Source organism: Gracilinanus agilis, chromosome 5 (assembly GCF_016433145.1).
Source record: "Gracilinanus agilis isolate LMUSP501 chromosome 5, AgileGrace, whole genome shotgun sequence".
NCBI lineage: Eukaryota > Metazoa > Chordata > Mammalia > Didelphimorphia > Didelphidae > Gracilinanus > Gracilinanus agilis.
In genome coordinates this window covers 300,409,516-300,429,996 of record NC_058134.1, presented here as the reverse complement: position 1 = coordinate 300,429,996, position 20,481 = coordinate 300,409,516, and the positions used below count along the sequence as shown (strand labels likewise).

The 20,481-nt window shown below is 59.1% G+C and overlaps 1 protein-coding gene across 1 annotated transcript in view; it reads left to right on the top strand.

The window, feature by feature from the left end:
* CELSR1 (cadherin EGF LAG seven-pass G-type receptor 1) overlaps window positions 1–20,481 on the top strand; it is an 89,499-nt gene that overhangs the window by 40,078 nt on the left and 28,940 nt on the right. The window contains exons 5-14 of the mRNA XM_044679281.1: window positions 1,339–1,541; window positions 1,593–1,681; window positions 12,953–13,110; window positions 14,377–14,540; window positions 14,753–14,878; window positions 16,021–16,187; window positions 18,222–18,407; window positions 18,797–18,910; window positions 19,860–20,034; window positions 20,273–20,414. Coding sequence (XP_044535216.1) covers window positions 1,339–1,541; window positions 1,593–1,681; window positions 12,953–13,110; window positions 14,377–14,540; window positions 14,753–14,878; window positions 16,021–16,187; window positions 18,222–18,407; window positions 18,797–18,910; window positions 19,860–20,034; window positions 20,273–20,414 — 1,524 coding nt within the window. The remainder of the gene's footprint in view (window positions 1–1,338; window positions 1,542–1,592; window positions 1,682–12,952; window positions 13,111–14,376; window positions 14,541–14,752; window positions 14,879–16,020; window positions 16,188–18,221; window positions 18,408–18,796; window positions 18,911–19,859; window positions 20,035–20,272; window positions 20,415–20,481) is intronic.

Genomic DNA, 20,481 nt, shown 5'->3' with positions numbered 1-20,481 from the left:
GGCCCCAGGGGGCAGAATGAGGGAGCTCCCCCCACACCCCCACCCCCGTGTAGGGGCTCCCCTCACCAAGGGCTTTGTCTCAGATGGAATTCCAGCCTTTCCTCTGGGTAACTGTATGGCCTTGGACAAGTCTCATCCCCTCTCGGGCCCATTTTACCCGTCCCAGGCAGGGCTCTGGGATCCCGGCTCTTCCCTAGCTCTTTCCTACCCAGACAGGCCACAGTTTGGCTTGATGTGATCAGGGCTGTGGCCAAACGTGCAGGCGAGTCCTGTCTCGGGCAACTCTGCTCCCTGTGGGCCTCAGTTTCCCCTTTTGTAAAACAGGAGGCTTCAACCTCTTCATCTCAAGGATCCCTCCCAGCCTTGCACTGCAGGTCCCAGGAGCCGTCGGTGCTCTTTTGGTCTTGCCTCCCTCAGTGAACCTTTATTAAGCACCTACTAGGTGCCAAAGCCCAGCTCTAGGCAGGAGAATAATGGAGGGGAGGGGAGGGGAGGGGGACTTCCTCCGGTGCCCCTCCCAGAGAGCCACCCCCACCCCCACCCAGAGCAGGTTCACATTTGAATTTACAAAAAGAAGACAAAGAAACAGAAAGCCTGTGGCAGCCCCCTCCTCTCTCCAGAGAGGGCTCCTCCCTCTCTGGGTGTCCTTTTGTGCCTCCCAGGCTTCCCTCCCATTGGTCTCCTTCCCCCTAAGCCCAGAGGCCTGGCCCGAGCCCCCTCCCACTGGGGGAGAACCCCGGGAATAGGTGGCCAGGCCTTGTGGGAAAGCTCCTGGGGCTGGCGGGCTTATTGTCTAGGAGAGGGCAAACTCCTGGGGCTCCTAAGGCAAACCCATCTCATTGAAGCCCACCCAAGGCCGAGGGAAGCCCCTGCCTCCCCAGAGGCTCAGAATTTCAGAGCTGAAAAGAAGGCCAGAGGGCAACCCCCTCCCACCCATTCCTCCAGAAAGGGGCCTCTGAACAGCCATCTGCAGGGCCTCCGCCATGGAGGCCAGACCTGGCCAGGAATTCCTCCAGAATAATCATCATCCCTTTCCCCAAAGCTCCCCTCCCCGAGAGGGAGGCAGTTCAGGAGATGCTGAGGCTGCTGATGCCCCCGGGCGCTCTTCCTGCCCTGGTGGCAGTGGGTGGTGCGCCAGCTCTGGGGTCTGGGGGTTTGGGCTGCTATTCTGCCTCCCATGCGGCCTCGGGGGAGGCCGGACTAGATCCAGATCTGGGACCCCCAGACCCTCCCCTTTGTTCCTCCCTCTGCTTTCGGAGGCCAAGCCGGACACATGGGGTCGCTGGTCCACGCATCAGCTTTTCAGATCCACGAAACTCGCCCTGTGTCATCCCTCAGGCTTCTTGTCCCCGGGCCTCGGACACCCTCTCCGGTGTCAGCGTCCTCCCCGAGGCCAGGCCGAGCCGGCCCCCTGGCTGTGTCTGTGCCCCCTCCTGCCACCCCCGACCTCCCTGCCCTTTCCCTGCGCCGGCACCCCGAGGTGGTCCTGGCAGGGGGAGACGCAGGGATGCGGCCCCTCAGCCCCTGCTGCCCTCCCCAGGGCAGGCCCCAGAGGCGCTCCTGATCTTTCTGGGTCTTTTGCCCCCCTGCAGGCGAGACGAGGACCAGCGTGGCCCCCGTGGTGCGTGGAGGCGTGAGTGACGGCCGCTGGCATTCGGTGCGGGTGCAGTATTACAACAAGGTGGGTGAGGCCGCAGGAGTGCCTTCAGCTGGACAATCCTGGGGAGCCCCGAGCCCATCGGGACGTTGGGGCGCGCCGAGGGCCGCCACCAGCCCCTGGGCTCCTTTGGGGCTCCTTTGTTAGGACAGAAGCTCCATTCTCCAGAGAGCTCTCTGGGTCTCGGCGTCTGGGCCGGAAGGCGGGAATGCCGGGTCTGAGCCATCAGCCCAAACCATGCCCCAACGGGAATCCTAGCACGGCCATTGCGAGCACCCCCAATGTGGCAGGGCCTCTCCTGGGCACCCACGATACAAAGAGACCATCAGGAGGCGGCTGGGTAGCTCAGCGGCTAGAGAAGCAGGCCTGAACGCAGACGGGCCGTCCTGGGCTCAGACGTGGCCTCCGACACCTCCTAGCGGGGTGACCCTGGCCAAGTCACTTGCCCCCCTCGCCCGCCTTGCAGGCAGCCCAGAGCCTGGCTTCTGAGACAGGAGTCCCAGCCCCAGGGAGCCTCCCCTGACCGGAAGGCCTTTGTGACTGGCCCAAGGGGGGCACTCGGGGGAACCGCTTCAGAACCAGCCTCCAGCCGGCTCTCCTCTTCCAGGGCTTTGCTGCCTTCTGGATGACCCCAGACAAGAGGCGCCGCCCGGGGATGGGGGGGGCTCCCAGCCAGGCTCCGTGTCCAATCCAGAGCGGCCTCTTCACTCCCTCTCCTGCAGGGTGGTTCTGTCCCCCTCGGAGCCCCGGGTTCTGAGAGGAGGGCCCAGTGTACCCGGGCTCAGAGCGCCCCCCCTTCTGAGCCGAGCGCCCACTCTCTGCGCCTCTAGACCTGGGAGGAACCTCAGGCCCTCGTTTTACCCAGGAGGAGACCGAGGCCCTCGCAGGGGAAGGGGTCTGCCTGGGGTCACCCCGGGAGGGGGTGCCACAGGTGACCTCTGAACCCACATCCTCAGCACCCGCTCAGACAAGGGGCGCAGGGCAGCGGCCCAGGGAGGGCTCACCCTAGTCAGCAGCCCCCCCCCCCGGGCATTTCTCAGTGCAGCTTCTGGGCCGCCCCGAAAGGCGGGATCAGATCTTTGGGGAGAGCCTGGGAGCGGGCGCTGGGAGGGTGCTGCTGGGTGCAGCCGCAGGTCACTGCACCCAGGAAAGCAACCACGTGTGGACTGGAGGATGCTGTCATCGGACAAAAGGGAAATGTTGGAGGAGGCTTAGGGGGCCCCTGGAGTCTTTGGGGGAACCGAAGTTTATTCAGAGATTAGAAATGGCATTTCCGCCTGCCTCCCCTCTCGCTGGGTGGCCTCAGAGCTTCCAGGCACGGGACCATTGGGGGGCGCCCAGCCTGCTCCAGGGGAGCTCCCCGGGATAAAGGGGGCGCTCTAGGCCAAGAAGGACAGACCAAAGTAGCCTGGAGAGAGAGCAAACTTGGGGGGCGGCCCAAAGTCATGCACACGCGGGGTCTTTCCTGTCGGCAGGGCCCTCGGGGGGGCCTTCAAGGCACCTTTAAGTCAGCCCTGTGTCTTGGGCTGGTGCTGGGTCCAGAGCCAGATGGCAAAGGGCTAGTGCCCAGCTGAGGAGTTTGCTTCTTGCCCCAGGGGCAATAGAGAGCCATGGAAGATCCTGGAGCGATCTGCTCTGGACAGTTATTTCTGCTCTCTGTGAGGAGTGGATTGGAAAGAAGAGAGATGGAAGGCTTGCCTGGGCTCAAATTCTTTTTTTTTAATTTAATTTTTTTAAACCCTGACCTTCCCGTCTTGGAGTCAATATTGGCTCCTAGGTGGAAGAGTGGTAAGTGTGGGCCATGGGGGTCAAGTGACTTGCCCAGGGTCACACAGCTGGGAAGTGGCTGAGGCCAGATTTGAACCCAGGACCTCCCGTCTCTAGGCCTGGCTCTCAATCCACTGAGCTACCCAGCTGCCCCCTCATGGGCTCAAGTTCTAATGCCGCTAGTTAGCAGCCTGGCGACCTTGCCGTCTGGGGGCACTTTCTGGGCGTCACTTTCAGGGTCCCCCCATACCCCTTTCCTTGGCCCTTAGTTACCTCCCCTGTCAAGTGGGTCTAAGGCTTCGGTCCCCTCACCAGGGCCTTCTCTACACCTTAGTCTCAGCTTCTGGATGTCAGGGACAAGTTTCTCCTGCCCGACGGACATCGCGCTGGGGGAGGGGAAGACTGGAGATTGTGGCTGCCCTGCCTTCCCCGCTAGCCTTGCCTCTTCCGCCCGGATTTAAGTGCCGTTTACAAAAAATAGCTCTCCCTGAAATCCCTCCGCCGCTCTCCAGCCTGGAATTGCCCAGAAAGAAGATCCGGTGCAGTGCCGAGGGCCGCCCCTGGAGGCGCCCAGCTGCTGCGCTCTGGGGGTCCGCGGACACCCGGCTGTCCGGCATCCTAGGAGAGGGCACCCTAGCCTCGAAAACCAGCCAAACGCCACCGCGGTGACCTCAGGCAAGTGCCACTGCCGGCAGGCGCAGCTCGTGTGTAAAATGGGCCGCAGAACCCACCATGCCCGGCTCCACTTCCCAGGGCCGAGGAGAGCAGCGCGCTTCCTAAACCTCTCTGAACCTCAGCTTCGTCCTCCGAAAAATGGGACTGAGAAGAGGCCCGGCCCGCCCCGCAACGGGGGTGAAGACTTTGCCAGCTTTCAGCCGCTCGAACATCGTTCTAATCATCGGCGGGCTCAGTTTCCTCTTCTGTAAAATGGGACCAGTAAGAGTTCTGTAACCCTTCAAGCACCGAGAAATGTAGGTGGCCATTACCGCGGGCACATAAAGCTTCCCCAGCCGAGGAGCCCACGATGATCTCCTGTCCGTCACTTCGAAACCCATTTCACAGATGGGAAACAGAAGGCGGGAGAGATGACGGGATGGAACCCAAGTGTGTTCCGGAGAAAGGGGGGGCAGGCCTGGCCTCGGGGCACACGGTTGGAAGTGGCAAAGCTTGGGGCCTGACTCTGACCCCAGGCTCGTTCTCTTCCACCCCCAGCAGCCCTGTGGGCCCCTCCCTCAGGCTCCGATCCAGGGGGTGGGGGTGGGGCGTTTCTGCAGCCTCCAGGCCGGGGCTGTCGAGGGAGCGGATCCATCGTGGGAGAAAAAGGTATCTTGAAAAGCCTGAAACTGTAGCCGAGGGGGCTGAGCACGTGAAGCCCTGAAGCTAGCCGGACCTGATTGGCAGGGGGGGCTGCCGCGGTCTCCTTCTTTGTCTCGGAGCCGAGCAGAGCCGCGGGCGGAGTATCACGTTTCGGGGGGAACCCCGCTAAGATAGGGCTGCGCTCCCGGCGCGGAGGATCATTTCATACCTTGAGAACCTGCCGCCTCCGCCCGAGACCACCGCGCGGGCTCAAGTCACTGCGGTAGAGTTCTTAACGCTGCCGGCTCATAACCAAGGAAGCTGGTCCTGGCTGAAGGAGGGCCGAATTTGGAGGCTGGGAATCTGGGTTCGAATCTGGCTCTCCCAGACCACGTGACCTGGGCCGAGTCATTTCCCATCTCTGTTAAGGGAGGGAATTGGACCATCCTGGATGACAGGACCTGGCCTGGCAGCGGCTCCCACCTGCTGGCTCTGAATTCGAAGGCTCTTCAGGCTCTTTGAAAGGTCAGAGGCGCCCAGAGGCTTTGGGTTCGAGCCTCTGCTTGGAGCAGGTGTCCTATCTGGCCCTCAGTCTGTCTGCCTGCAGCCAGGAGAATACGCCCCGCCCCCTCCCCAGGGCAGCAGAAAGATCTCTTCTCTCCTTTCGAGGCCCAAACCCAGGCCGCCCGGAGGGGAGACAGGATGCTGCCATGGCAACTAATGCGTGCCAGCCCCAGCTTTCCTGCCTTTCTTTGGGCCCTGTCCTCCTCCCCGCCTTCACTGGCCATCTCCTCCTCCTCCATAGAACCTGCCTTCCCTGGAAGCCAGCACATCTGCCTCGTTTCGTGGTGAGCAGAATGGCGGCCCCCTTTGTTAGAGGGAAGACTGTAGCCTGGAGAAGACCAAAGCATTCAGCCTCAGCACGCCAGCCCCTTCCTGGCTGTGTGGCCTTGGGCCAGTCACCTCCCCAGAACAAAAACCACGGGCCTCCCTCCTCTGGGCCTCAGTTTCCCCTCTGTTAAGCCGATGACCCCCAGGTCCCTTTGTTCTGAGGCAGAGCCTGGGGCTCACCCACCCACCCAAGGACTGCCTACACCCATTCTCCCACAGAGCCACGGGCCACGCACCAAACCTGCCAGAGTTTCCTCTTGCTTCCCCAAAAGGCCTCCCCCCCGGGAGAGCACAGGGTCTGCCACAAGGGACCCACCCCAGCGGCCATGGTGGTGTAGCCCTGTGGGCAGCTCCTGGGTGCGATGGCTTTGTCCGAGGTCCGACAGATGCTGCAGGAGGGACAGATCTCCATCCGTGCCCGACCAGGACAGAGGGAGAACCCGTAATGGCCCCAGAAGCTCTCCCGAGGGCGGGCTACCCCGGCCTGCGTGGTGTGGGCCGTAGAGTAGCCTTGTCCACACCCAGGTCCTTCAGCAGAAGTTCTGAGGGCTCCCCAGATTCTCTGCATCCCTCCTCATCAGCAGGCTCCCACGTCAGTCCCTCCCCCCCCCCCCATGGGCCTGACTGGGCCAGAGGACAGTGGGGCCTGAGCACCAGAGAGGTGGGGAGCCCAGAGCTGAACGTGCCATCCTGGCCTGTTTGGTCTCCCCTCATGGAACTTAGGAGGACGTTCCAGTGTGAAGCTGCAAACGGTAGTTGGTGGACGCTCAATTCTCAGTCTGCTCTTCACAGAGAGATAAAGAATGAAAATGGGACTGCACGGTGCCATTTCAAAGATGAAGAAACTGAGGCACAGAGAACTTGAGAGACTGGCCAGGATTCTACCCCTGGAAGCTTGCCTCCAAGCTCAGCTCAGGTGCTGTGTCCTACTAAAAGACCTTTCCTGATCCCCAAATTACCTGGTGGTTCATTATTGCACGGGCATGCTGTGTCCCCCAACAGAATGTAAGCTCCTTGAGGGCAGGCCCGTGTTCGGTCTTTCTTTGACTCCCCAGCTCTTAGCTCGGTGCCTGGCACACATCAAGGCTTGTCGGGGCGGACCAGAGAAGAAAGGACGAGGGAGAAAGAGGCCCTGTGTCCTCTGCCCACCGGGCACCGTTTTCCATTGTCCCTCTCAGGCTCCTAGCCCCATTGCCACGACTCGGGCATTTTTGGAGGAAGAGATGGGCACCTCTCGCCTCCCTTCCACAGGGGCTGGGGGGGTCCCATTGTCTGCCGGAGCTTTAACTCCTCGTCAGCTTCTCATTGCCTGAAAGCTCAGCGCTGGCCTCATCTTCCAGTCCTGCAACCTTATCCCCAGCAGCCTTTCCCTGGGCCTATTGTCCCAGAGTGGGCGGAGAAGCTGCTGGAAACCTGAGCGGGTGCTGAGGACAGAATGCCTTTCTGCTCCAGTGGCCTCACTCTGGAGAGGACCCATCCCTCACCCGCTGCCCGGGCTGCCCCGTGACGCCATCCAGAGGAAATGGGCTCCATCGGCCCGGGCCGAAGAGCGAAGAGCGAAGGGGCTGGGTGCCACCCCCACTTCTGGAGCTCAGCGCCCTCCCCCCAGGGCTGTCACAAGCTGCCGCGGCGGAATGCTCATTCCTATTTTTAAAAAATGTTTGCCACCTTTTACGGCTCTCTTGTTTTCACACGGAGTCGTTTCCAGACACCCCTCCTAGCACCTAACAAAGACGGGCAGTGAAGCAGAACCAGCCCATGGCACCGCTCTGGATGATGCACTATGTTGTTCCGAGGGACCCGGCAGGAAGGGCTCTTAGAACCCACCCAGTCCAGCCTCCCTCCTCATTTTACAAAAGAAGAAACTGAGGCCTATTAAGGAGAAATCAGATAGGAAGAAAGGGGCGGAGACAGGATTGGAACTCAGGTCTTCCCTCTCCAAAGCCAGTCCTCGTTGCCCTGTAAGGCGCCACCTTGGTCTGTCTCCTCACCTGCCCTTCGAGACCCCGGGATGGCCATCCTGGTAACCCAGACCTTTCCAAGATGGCAGCCATTGTGCTCTGTGCTCTCTCCACTCTGCTAGTCTCCCCAGCTCCTCTGATTTCCCAAACCCACCCTCAGCCCTTCTGCCAGCCTTGTTTTACCCCATCGCAGTCAGTCTGATTTCTTTTTTCCTATCACAAGATGAGGAGCCGGGGGCCTGGTTTCTGCCCTTGACCTCCTTGGGATGTGCCCCTCACCGTCCTCTCCGCTTTACAGAGACCAGTAACCCGAATGACCCCCGCCGCTCTCCACGATCCCCCTCGTGGGCCTCCTCTCCCCTGCCTCCTTTTATGGCTGCCCCTCAGAAGCTGGCAGGGGGCACTTTACAGCCGGCTGGACCTGGCCGGCTTGGCCTCCCAACCGCCCCATTTCCAGTGCCCTGATAAATGGTTCTGGTCAGCGAGGCGGCCCTTCCGCTGGGGCTGTGAGGCCTGCCTGCTATTTGCCTGTTCTTCCCTCCCCTCCCGAGGTTGTAAACATCTCTGGCCTTCAGCTCCTGCTGTTTTATTTGGCATTTTCTGCCATGGTCTGACTCCCTTTGCAGGGGCCCGGCACCCACTGAGATGAGGGCCCCAGTAAGCCGCAAATGAGCTTCGTGGCCTCCACAGTCCTGCCTGGGAATCAAGGGGCCTCCCTTCCTGGGCTGGCACCCCAGAGTTGGACAGAGGCCAGGAGGTTCAGGTTGGGGTCCTCTGAGTTTGGCTGACTGCCTAATGAGACTGAAACTCTAATCCCAGCCCCCTCACCTTGGCCCCCCACCCATCTGGTCTGGCCTGGCTCGGCCTGTCCCATCCATGGCTTAGGAACATTCAGCCTTGGATTCTGGGGCCCCCTCGGAGGGGCATCGGAGGAGAGGGGGTCACAAACATGGGAAAACCCAAAGAAAAGCCCTGGGAGGCAGGAGATTAAGGAGGGAGGGAGGGGTTTTTTTCCTCTCAGGCCCAGAAAATGGACTCTAAATCAATGACCTCCCATGGACAAAGCCACACAAAAGCAAGAGGGGGGGCCCAGCTAGGCCTGCAAAGGGGAGTTGAACCCCTTTCAGGGCTCCACGCTTCCCTTCGAGGCCCACAGGAAGAATTGGCCACATAGGGGGTGCCCCAAGCCTTTGTTCTCATTTTAATTTTCTTTTACTTGCTTTAAACTAAAAGTAGGGGCCCAGCATTCAGCAGCTTCCTTGGAGAAAGAGGCAGAGGAGGAAGCAGCCTGCACCGAGGATGGTGATGGTTGGGTTGGTCTTGGGCCAAGGACAGTGCAAGTCTATAGTTGGGCCAGGGCTCCCAACATCCCCCTGGCATCAGAGGCTGGCAGCATGCTTCAGGAAGCTGGCAGAGGGAACATGGCTTCTCAAAGGGGATGAGGGAGGCTCAGGAGGAAATGAGGACCCATCCAGCACGTATCAGAGCTGGGAATTTCACTGCTGACCCCACGTCCAGAGTCCTTCCTGCAAGGCAGGGCCAGACGTGGTTTGCCCTGAAACTAAAGGGATGGCAAAGAAGGCATGGATGAGGCATCCCGAGAGAGCTTGAGGGCAGCTCTGACAGCCCACTCGGCATGTCCTCCCTGTCCTGTGGCTTCAAGGAAGGACTCGGAGCAGCACCATGCAAGAAAAAAGAAGGCACAGGCATGGAGGGCTGCTCTCTGCCCTCGCGGAGGTTCCATCCATTCCACCAAACATCTTGCAGAACCATCAAAGCATTGTTGGGGAAGATAGGGATTGGTGCAGCCGTTCTGGAAGGTGGCGTGGAATCATGTGCCAAGTGACCGAGATGTCTCTACCCTTTGACCCAAAGAGATCCAGGAACTCCCACGGGCCAGTGATAAAAGAAAGACCTCCTCAGGTCCCGCAATAGGGCGCAACACCCTTCCTAGAGGCAAAGAACTGGAAGCGAGTGGATTCGGGGATGCCCAAATGGGTGGAAAAGTGATGGAACTGGGCAGAGCCGTGAGAGCCAGCGAGCATGAGCAGGCAGAGCCGGGAGGACAAGCCAGTGAAGAGACCCCGCGCTCGGCCTCCCCGCAGGGCCGCCATCCATGGCCGCTCCCATTAGGGGGCTCCCGGAGGGCAGGGCTGCCTTCGTCTTTATGCCAGGGCCCGGCACCTCTAAAGGAAATCTTCCTAGCCAGGAGCGTTTGCCAGAAGCGGAGTGGGTAGCCACGGGGAGGAAGAAGTTTCTCATCCCTGGAGGCCTTCGAGTGAAGGGGGAGGACGACTCGTTTCCTTGCAACAGAACATGGAAGGCCGCCAAGAACCCCAGCACGTGCCCCATCTGGTTCCGGGCCACCCCCCCCCTTCTCCGCCTCCTTCCTGGGGCTTCCATGAATGCCCCCTTGCCAGGTACAGGTCAAAGTCCTTTCTCGAGTGGCTGCCTCTGCGCTTTCTCTGAGAATCCGGGGATCTGTGAGTGCCCAGCCACAGGTCCCCCTGGGGGCGGCCTTCACAGAGGGACGGTGCCAGAAAAGTCCTCCCGCAGGCCTCCCCTCCAATGGGGCTAGTCCACGCCCAGCTGGGAGGACAGGCACGTGGGACTGGCCAGCCCAGGCTCAAGTCGGGCCCTCGCTCGGCCAGGGCGCTGCGCACGTCCCCTCGCAACGTCTGACTGCGTGTCAGCAGGATCGGGCGCCGTGGCATCGCGGGGCACTTTGTTCGTGAAGGTACAAGCCCGATTCCAAGAGGGCGCCCACAGCAAATGCCTGCCGGGAGAACATCAGGAAAGTCAGCCATCCCTGTTGTTGGTGGAAGGTCTCAGGCAGGGAGCCTCGGGCCGAGGTCCAGGTCCTGGTGCCGTTAGTGCTGAAGAGGCGCGCTTTGCCCAGTTCCATTTCAGGGCCGTAACCTTGAACCTCTCCGGTCCTCGGCTCGTCCTGCTGAAAAAGGAAGGGCGGTCGGTGACGTCAAGGGGCCTTTTACTTCCAGAGCTGACGCCACAGTCGGGCCATCGGCGAGCATTCACGAAGCACCCACCAGGCCCAGGGCAAGAACAGGGCGACGATCTGATGGGAGAGATGACCCGCACACGTGTGTGTGAGAGACACACAGGAGCGGGGAAGGCTCTGGTAGCTGGGCCGTAGGAGCCGGGCTCCTTTGACATCCCTCATCCCACGGAGGGCCGAGGACACACCAAGGGGCCGAGGGCACCGCGGAGGAACGGTGGCTGAGAGCTTCCACCGGGGGCTCCTTCCTGAGCTCTGTCTGGCTGTCATCCTTGATTAGGGGCTGTCCCCTGCCCGCTGCTGCTCCTGGATCCTGGCACCCTTTCTGACCATCGTGTGCCCTGCTGCCCCCAGCCCACTGCTGCTCCTGGATCCTGGCACCCTTTCTGGCCATTGCCCATCCTCCTGCCCCGGGGGCTGCCCCCAGCCCACTGCTGCTCCTGGATCCTGGCACCCCTTCTGACCATTGTGTGCCCTCCTGCCCTGGGGGCTGCCCCCTGCCTGCTGCTGCTCCTAGCTTCTGGCATCCTTTCTGGCCATTGCCCACCCTCCTGCCCCGGGGGCTGCCCCCTGCCCGCTGTTGCTCCTGGATCTTGGCACCCTTTCTGGCCATTGCCCGCCCTCCTGCCCCGGGGGCTGCCCCCTGCCCGCAGCTGCCCCTAGCTTCTGGCGCCCCATCCAGCCGTCATCCGCCCTACTTCTTGGTGGTGGCTGTGTCTGAGCAGCCGTCTCACCGCCACTGTAATTTGGTAAACAGGAGCTTAGCATCATGAAAGCAGCGCTGAACTGAAATGCTCCCGGGGCCCTTCCTCTCCCTGGCTAACACCCATGCCCAAAAATGTAAATTACAAGGTGGCTGCTGGCTAATGGTGGGCTTGGGGGAGCTGGAGACGGCTCTGGAGACGGCAGCGGGGCATGCCTAGCACTTGGGAGGCGGGGAGGGGCGTCTGGGGGGCAGCCCATGTGGCCAGGCCGTGCTTTGGCAACGATCTCGCTGGATTCAGAGGGGAAGGACCTTGCTTCCATCCCACCTTTCATCCTCCCTAGCGTGGGACCCTGGGCAAATCCCCGAGTCCACGGATCCACAAGCGTTGATCTTCTGCCCCTATTGGGTATGGGCTGAGCCCTGGGGAGGTACAGACAGACTGAGCCAGCAGGTCGATTTCTTAGGGACTCAGTTTCTCCATCTGGACAGTGGGGTCCCCGGTTTGTTGTGAGAGGGAATGGGGCTCTGCGCTGTATCTCTTAAGGAACCTGACGTTTTAGTGCTGTACCCCCCACCTCCCGGCAGAACCACAGGAAGATGTCAGTGGAGAGAAACTGAGGCAGAGGTGATTGGGGGTGGGGGAGCGGGTGCCCCATTTCTCTTCTCCCAGAATGTTCTGTACCTCATAGAATCCCACATCTGGCTCCCAGAATGGAAGAGGCTGCAGGGGACATTGGTCCTCGTGCAGAGGGGCTGTGAGACTCCCAGTCTGGCACTCTCAGCCTGTGCCCATGCTGCACTCCCCGTGGGTGCCCCCCTCCACTTCGTTTTCTCTCTAAGGTGTCACTTGCTGCCTGCCGAGGGGCAGCCCCCACCCTACTCCGACAGAGGAACAGCTTGTTTGGGACTTTCAGACACTCACAAAGGGCCAGGTGGCACAGGAGGCACCCAGAGTGTTGTAAGAAATAGGGAGGCAGGGGGGCCTTGGGGGTTCAAGCCCCAACCCTGACACTCTTTCACTATGTGAGCCCAGACATGTTGCTTCATCTTACCAAGCCTCAGTTTCCCATTTTGTGAAATGGGCATGTTCATACTTGTACAATCTGTCTCACAAGGGAAAGGTGGTTTGTAAGCCTGAAGGTGCTTTAGAAATGGGGGTCACCGGGGGCAGCTGGGTAGCTCAGTGGATTGAGAGCCAGGCCTAGAGATGAGAGGTCCTGGGTTCAAATCTGACCTCAGACACTTCTCAGCTATATGACCCTGGGCAAGTCACTTGACCCTCATGGCCTAGCCCCACCACTCTTCTGCCTTGGAGCCGATACACAGTATTGACTCCAAGACTGAAGGTGAGAGTTAAAAAAAAAAAAAAAGAAATGGGGGTCACTGCCACCCACTACCCTTGTCTATGCAGGTTGTCTTTTACCAAGCTTACTGGGTCGTCTGTGAACTTCCTTTATGTAACCTTAGCAGGGTCCTCACTGGTACAGGCAATCTGTCTACACTTCCTGAATTTGCCCACTCTCTTGCCTCTCCACAGTTTCCTCCAGACCTTTTCATCCCTGCTCAAACTTTGCACAGATCTGTTCTAAGGCCCCCCAGCTCTGACACCCCCTGATTTATTGAAATCTCTGTGACTTCTGGTTGTGCTTTTCCCGCAGCCCCACATTGGCAGGCTGGGCATCCCTCATGGGCCCTCCGGAGAGAAGGTGGCCGTGGTGTCCGTGGATGACTGTGACACAGCCGTGGCCGTACGCTTTGGTGGCCGCTTGGCCAACTACAGCTGTGCGGCCCAGGGCACCCAAACGGGCTCTAAGAAGTAAGTGTCCCCTGGGGCACCCAGAGGGAGGAAGGTGTTTGTGAGGGGTCTTCAGGTGGGACTGGCTGGGCTGGGGACCTGGGAGAAGCTGCTGAAATGGGCTCCACCACCGCTATTATGGGTATTCGTAAGCCTGTATTCATCATCAGCTCTCCTCTCAGCCCAGCATTCTTAGTTATCCTAAGCCCTCACGTTAAGGGGAAGGCAGGAGTCCCTTGGAGTCGGAGGTCTGCTCCCTGGGCAGCCTCATATAGAAGAGGAGGCTGGCCTCCGTGATCTCCCAGGGCCCTTCCTGCTCTCTGTCTCATCCTGACCTCCTTTTACCACCAATGCCTCAGCCTGGTTCAGCTTCCCTGCCCCCCTCCCCCGAACTGCCGGTAAATGATGCCCAGAGGCTTGTGGGAGAGGGGCTGCTGCCTACCTTGGGCTTGTTGTCAGTAGCTACTACCACCCAGACGCCCGCCTTCCCTCCCTCCCTGGCTGGATCCAGGACTGAAGCTCAAAGCTAAGTTTTTGGGGGGTCAGTCTCTGGGCTGGCTCAGAGGACGAGGACAAGGCTTGGTAGCAGAAGGTAGGCTGGGCTTGGGCCTGGCCCCATCCTTAGCACCCGGCTGATCTTAGACCACGAACCTCAGGCTCCTCCTCTCTAAAATGAAGGGCCTGGGCCAGGGACCCTCGAGCTCTAAGCCCAGCAGCCTAAAGGAAACCTGGGGTTGCATTTTTAAGGCCTGGTCGCTGCGGATTAGAAATTAAAACTCAGTTAAACATTTATTTGGCACCTACCCCAGGAGGTGCCGTGCTGTGCCTACCCTCGGGGAGCTTCCCATCCATTCCAAATACACTCCAGAGCAGATGACCAGCCAAAGGCCTCCCGCCATCAGGGGAACAACAACCCCCAGGCTGATCTCGGAGGGGAAGGAGAGAAGGGGGCGGGTGCCGATTGGGTGCTGATTGGGTGCCTGCTGTGTTCTGGGTATGGCACTGAGCACTTTCCACATATTATCTCAATTGAGATTGGATGTCGTCTCATTTGAAGGAAGCTGGGCAGGTAGAGAGATAGGTGAGGAGGGATGCGTTCTCAGGAGGGACACAGCCTGTGCAACTGTCTGGAGATGGTAGATGTGGGAAGAAATCATAGAACCAGCAGTTTGGAATGCACATTGCATCATGGAGCTTCTTAAGCTGGGGCTGGACAGAACACAGGGAGCCACGGAAGGTGCTTGAGCTAGTGGGATCATCAGCTTGCACTTGGCTTTGTGTCTTTAGGTCTTTGGACCTGACGGGCCCCCTCCTCCTCGGAGGTGTCCCCAACCTGCCTGAGGACTTCCCGGTGCACAACAGGCAGTTCGTGGGCTGCATGAGGAACCTCTCCATTGACAACCAGGCCATCGATATGGAGAGCTTCATTGCCAACAATGGCACCAGAGCAGGTACGCTGCAGCCTCCCGCTAGAAATGGGCAGGCAGCTGTAGCCGGGGGGCACCGAGGAGGGGGTCCAGGGTCCTTTCCCAACATGGCGGCCCTTGCTGGAGGACCCTGAAAGGCGCACGGCCCACCTGGAGCCTCCAGAGAGGGGCCCGCTGCCATGGAGTAGGGAGAGCATCTCCCCGAGAAGGAAATAAGAGTGCGCCCATCACTGCAGGTTGTACCGCACAGGAGAACCACTGCGACAGCATCTGGTGTCAGAATGGTGGGACGTGTGTGAACAAATGGAACATGTACATTTGCAGCTGCCCACTACGCTATGGGGGCAAGAACTGTGAGCAGGGTAAGGACTAGGGACAGGGAAGGGGGTCGGGTCATGAGAAAAGGTGGGGTGTCAGGGCTGGGAGGGACCTTAGAACCCAGAATGTCGGGGCTCAGTAATTGAATTCGAGTCCTAAGGTCCACATCATCTGTGGCATTCTCTGTTCTCTTATTCTGCTGGCACAGGACCTCAGCTAGGCTTTGCCACTAAATCTCTTGATTTAGCCTATGACCCATTGACTTTGGGCAAGTTCCTGCCTCTGCACCTTTGGTTTCCTCATCTCTCAAACTACCATACATGTCTGATTTGAAGAGATTGTATCACATTACCACAGACCTGTGAGAGGGGATATTATTGTCCCCATTTCCCAGATGGATCAACTGAGGTTCTAAAAGTGCCCGTGATCTCCCCAGCGCCATCCAGCTAATAAGTGTCTGAGGCAGGATCCCCCTGGTTCCCCCCAGACGAGTGCTTTCTCTGCTTGAGCCTGGGCTTCCATTTTCTGAGCCATTCTCACAGCTCCGCTCAGAAGGCTACAGCCCTGCCTTTGATTTCTCCCCATTTCAGCCATCAGGCAGGTCACAGAGCTGGTCGGCAGCCCGAGGGCCCAGCCCTGGTTGGAATGTCCTGGGGTCTGGCCAGCTGTCGTGCCAAAGAAAACGAAGCCCTGTTTGTGGTCCATCCCAGCAGGAAATCGCCCTGAAGAGACAATAAGGCTGTGCTTCCCTCTAGAGGAAGCGGCCCTGGCCTTGGTGGCTAGTGGCCCTGACCTGTGGGCTGCCGCTTTTCCTTTGGCCTTTTGGGCTTGGGAGGAGGCGAGACCTCGTGGGCCGGCCGGCTTGTGACACCCACCTGGAATGTTCAGGGGGCTCAACCGGATTTACAGGAACCTTCCTGGGCAGCAGTTCTCGTGATCAATTTGGCCCTCTTTCACTGTCTTCCTGATAGTCTCTAAAAGTCACAGCACTAACGTCATTCTGACTAGAATAGAAAGGGCAGCCTGGGACAGTAATAAAAAGGGCCTGGGCTTCGAGGGTCACCTGCTGCCCGTGTGGCCTGGGGGAGTGCCTTACCCGTCCCCCACCAGCCTGGTGAAGAGTCTTCTCTCTGGGGCAGCCTTGGACATCCCAGACAGTGACTGCCCTCGTCTCTACCATTCACAGTCATGCCACATCCCCAGCGCTTCAGTGGGGAGAGCCTCGTGTTCTGGGGGGATCTGGACATCACCATCTCAGTGCCTTGGTACCTGGGGCTCATGTTCCGGACCCGGAAAGCAAGCGGGACGCTTTTGGCAGCCAACGCCGGGACATCATCCAAAATTAGCCTCCAGGTAAGGCAGTGGTGGCATTTCTGGAGTCCGGCCCATCAGTGCCCCACTCAGGACCTTTGTCCCCACTGCCCTGGGGTGGAGGGTTTGGCGGGGGGGCGGGGGCTGCTGAAAGTCAACCATGTCCCTGTCCTTGGGAGAGAGAGAGCTCTCCCACCTCCTAGGCTGCTTTCTCCCTGACTTTGAGGATGAAGACAGGCGTGGAAGGGAGCTCTCCGGCTCTGGGGGAGTCACGAGTTCTGGGAGCGCTCAGCCCAGGTGCTTTGGAAACTCGGGGCTATTTCTGTCTGCCCATGAATCTCCCATTTCCTGAGTAGCTGGAGCAGGGGAGGAAGTCGACACCACCCATAGCTGGGGAGAAAAATATATGGCAAGTCAGGAAGGTCAAAGCTGGACACCTCGATGAACTCAGCTTGTGCCGTCTGCTTCGTTGCCCCCAAATGTAAAATGTGGACAACGGCGAGCATTGGCTTGTTCAGGATGAAGCTTCTGAGCCTCAGGGGCAAGGAGACCTGGGTTCGAGGCATGGCTCTGTGATCCTGGGCAAGCCATTCATCCTCCAAGACCAGGTCCCCATCCTACCCAAGGAGCCCCAGGTCCCAACTAAAACGGATCAGCCCCTAAGCCCCAGCTCTCATTTCTTGGCATTTTAGGACTTTCATCAGAGCTTTGGGAGGGAGAGAAAGAAGAGTCTATGAGCCCATTTTAAAGTGGGATAAGTGGGCTTCAAAAAGGATTCTAGCTTTAATTCTAGAAGAGATTACCATTCATCATCAGAGGAAGAAACAGAACTAGAGAGGGAGAAGAGACCGGTCTCATATCACACAGCCTATCAGTGGCAGAATCAGAATTTGAACCCAGGATCTCTGACTACAAATCCAACATTCCCTTCATCGTCCCACACTCTAGTGAAATGACCTGTCCACACCTATACAGCCGGGGAATGTCAGAAGTGAGATTCAAGCAAGCTTGGGATTCTGAGACTGTTGTGCTGTGAGCAGTCATCATCATCATCACTGTAGTGGCGATGGGACTAATTAGTGCTGATGGTGGTGACGAAGATGATGATAAGGGAGAGAGGAAGGGGATGATGCTAATAATGATGATAAAACTCCTACTGATAAAGATGGAGGAGATGAAACGATGAGGAAGAGGATGGTACTATTAGTTATGATGAAGATGAAGAAGATGATGAAGGTGGTGGTGGTAGGGATGAAGATGTGAAGATAATGCTATTCATGATGGAGATGATGTTCCTAATGATGAAGATGCTGCTGCTGTTAATGATGAAGAGAATGATGGTCCTACTTCAAATGATGAAGATGATGCTCTTCATTAGGATGATGAAATGATATTGATGAAGATGATGATGATGAAGGTGGTGGTAGTGGTGATGACGATGAGGATGGTACTACTACAGATGAGGAAGATGAAAATGATGAGGATGCTAGTAATGATGATAAAGAGATATCATTGGCTGATGAAGATATTACTAATGATGAAGATGATGCTCTTCATTAGGATGATGAAATAGATCGATGAAGATGAAGGTGATGGTACTACTGATTGTGATGAAGATGATGATGGTACTACCACAGATAATGAAGGTGAAGAAAATGATGAGGATGCTAGTAATGAAGGCTCTCCCTTGGAAATTGTGTTCCTTCCATGTGGGTCTGCTTTGGTGTCCTGGGTTTGGGGACAAAAGCCCTCTGTAAACCCTCTAGATTAAGCAGAATACTGTCCGCTTTGGTTCTGGCAGTGCTTTGCCAAGTCCTGGGCACTTTCCACTGCCCGGCCCTGTAAGGACCACCCCTGCTGCCCTTGTGCATAAGCCCCTTCCCATCGTTTCTTTCCTTTGGTCCTGCAGCTGCTCTGCAAAGTCAGAAGCACAAATAGCCGGGAAATCTGAGGCTGGGAGAGGGGAGCAAACTGCCCGAGGTCACATAGGCAGGGGAGGCAGAGTTAGGGTCCAAAGGCAGCTGCCAAGACCAGGATCAGGACTCAGGCGTGACCCTTCCACTTCCTTCCCACCAGATCCTGAATAGCCACGTTTATTTTGCCGTTTTCCACGGCTCCTCTGAGGTAGCCTCCATGAGGCTGGGCAGGTCCCGCGTGAGTGACGGGGAATGGCACCACCTGCTCATCGAGCTAAAGAGCGCCAAGGATGGGAAGGACATCACGTACCTGGCCGTGATGACGCTGGACTACGGCCTGGATCAGGTGAGTCCTGAGGGGCTGGTCACGGGCAACAGACAGCCTTGGAGCTGTCCACTGAGGATCTGCCCCCAGCCAGGAGGGAGGCCACAGCAGAAGTGCTCTGAGCCCTCGGGGAAGGCCGCACGAGGCGCCCCGACGTGGGTCCCTGTGGGGTGGCGTGTTCCCGGGCTGGTGCCTTCTAACATTGTCAGGTGCCCCAACGGGCCGTGGTTCCAGTGACCCTGAGAGCTGAGGCTCCAGGCAGGATTTCTGGGAGCTCTCGGGGTTTGGCTGGGCTCTCACCACAGTGGACAGTTCTTCCTCTCGGCCCCAACGGCAGGATTGGGTACGTCCTGGAGACGCCTCTGTCACTCTGGCCCAAAGCCAGACCTTTTGCCTTCCCTTCTCAACAGAACACGGTGCAAATTGGCAACCATCTTCCTGGATTAAAGATGAGGAGCGTCCTGGTGGGCGGCCTCTCCGAAGACCAAGTCACAGTCCAGCAGGGCTTCTCCGGCTGCATGCAGGTAGTCCTCCGAGGGGGCTGCCCGGCGCCTCCACCCCGGTCCCAGCTAGCCTCTCCCTCCTCAGAGAGTTCCTCATGCTTAGCCTTCTTTGGTTTTTACCTCGTTCCGGATCACGAGACCACACGCCAAGGGCTGTGGCGGCCTTCAAGGCTGGCCGTGATGGTTATTTGTCACGAACATTTCATTCCCTGCTCTCAGAAACAAAGAACAAAAATCAGCAGAAAAGAGAGAGAAAACAAAAAATAAAGGGTCTGCCCAAAGTCCCGTTGGACAAGGCCGGCGTGCCAGGCCGCGCTGCACACCCAGAGTCCCCCGCAGCGGCCAGGAAGGAGGAAGGTGGCTCCCCTGCGTTCGGCCGGGCTCGGCCCCTTGTCCACCGTCCTCCATTTGGGGCGGCCGTTACACCGTCGTGAGGCCTGGCTTCAAATGCTTCATTTCTTACCGAGCCGGAATAACCGGGTGGTAATGGAAGGACTCGTGGGGGGCTTTGGGGGAGTCAAGAGAGAGCGTCGGGGAGGCCGGGTCCGAGTTGCGTCTTTGCCGCGTGTGGGCCAGCAGAGCCTGGACCTCTGGAGGCTCTGGACAGTCCGGGGGGCCCGTCTGCCCTGGGGAAGGAGTTCCCTGCTCGCATGGCTGAAACGGGTGGGGGGGGCGTCTCCCCAGTCTGTGGGTCCCCTCGGTGACCTTTGAACCCAAACTCCCCAAACAGCGGCTGCTCCCCCCATCACAGGCGCCATCTCTGGCTTTTCCTCACAGTCGCCTAGAAATAGAGCCACTCGGTGCCAGAGCAGGGACAGCTCCGAGGGGTTCGAGTTCCCCTTCCACGGCCACAGCCCCTGTGCCTCCCGGGAGGCCGGCCTCTCCCCCGGGGCCGTCCCTGCTGGGGGCACCCAAGAGGAGGAGGCCCAGGGCCCCCCGGCAGGCGCTGAGTCGGGTGTCCTTCCCGCAGGGAGTGCGGATGGGGGAGACGGCCACGAACATCGTGACCCTGAACATGAAGGAGGCGCTTCAGGTGCGGGTGAAGGACGGCTGCGCCACGGACGACCCGTGTGCCTCCAGCCCGTGCCCCGAGCACAGCCGCTGCCTGGACAGCTGGGACGGCTACGCGTGCGTCTGCGAGCCGGGTAAGAGTGGCAGGGCCGGGCGTGGGCCGGACGTTTGCCAGCAGAGAAGGGCCGAGGAGGAGGAGCGGCCTGTGAGAGTGCGTGCGTGTGTGTGTGTGAGACACGTATGTGTATCGGAGCTGAGCGTGAGCTCGCCGAGCGTCCCCACTATGCGCCCAGCCCTGAGGACAGCCCCGAAGGCCCTGCAGGGTCTCCCACACCTGCATCCCTCCATGGCGGCGCCTTCCTCCTCTCTTAGGCTACTTCGGGAGAGACTGCGTGGATGCGTGTCACCTGAACCCCTGCGAGCACGTCTCGGCCTGCGTGCGCAAGCCCAGCTCCACCCAGGGCTACGCGTGCGAGTGTGGGCACAGCTACTACGGGCAGTACTGCGAGAGCAAGTGAGGGAGGCTGGGCCCGGGGGTGTCAGAGCGGAGACTGGGGGGTCTCAGAGTGGGGGGGTCAGAG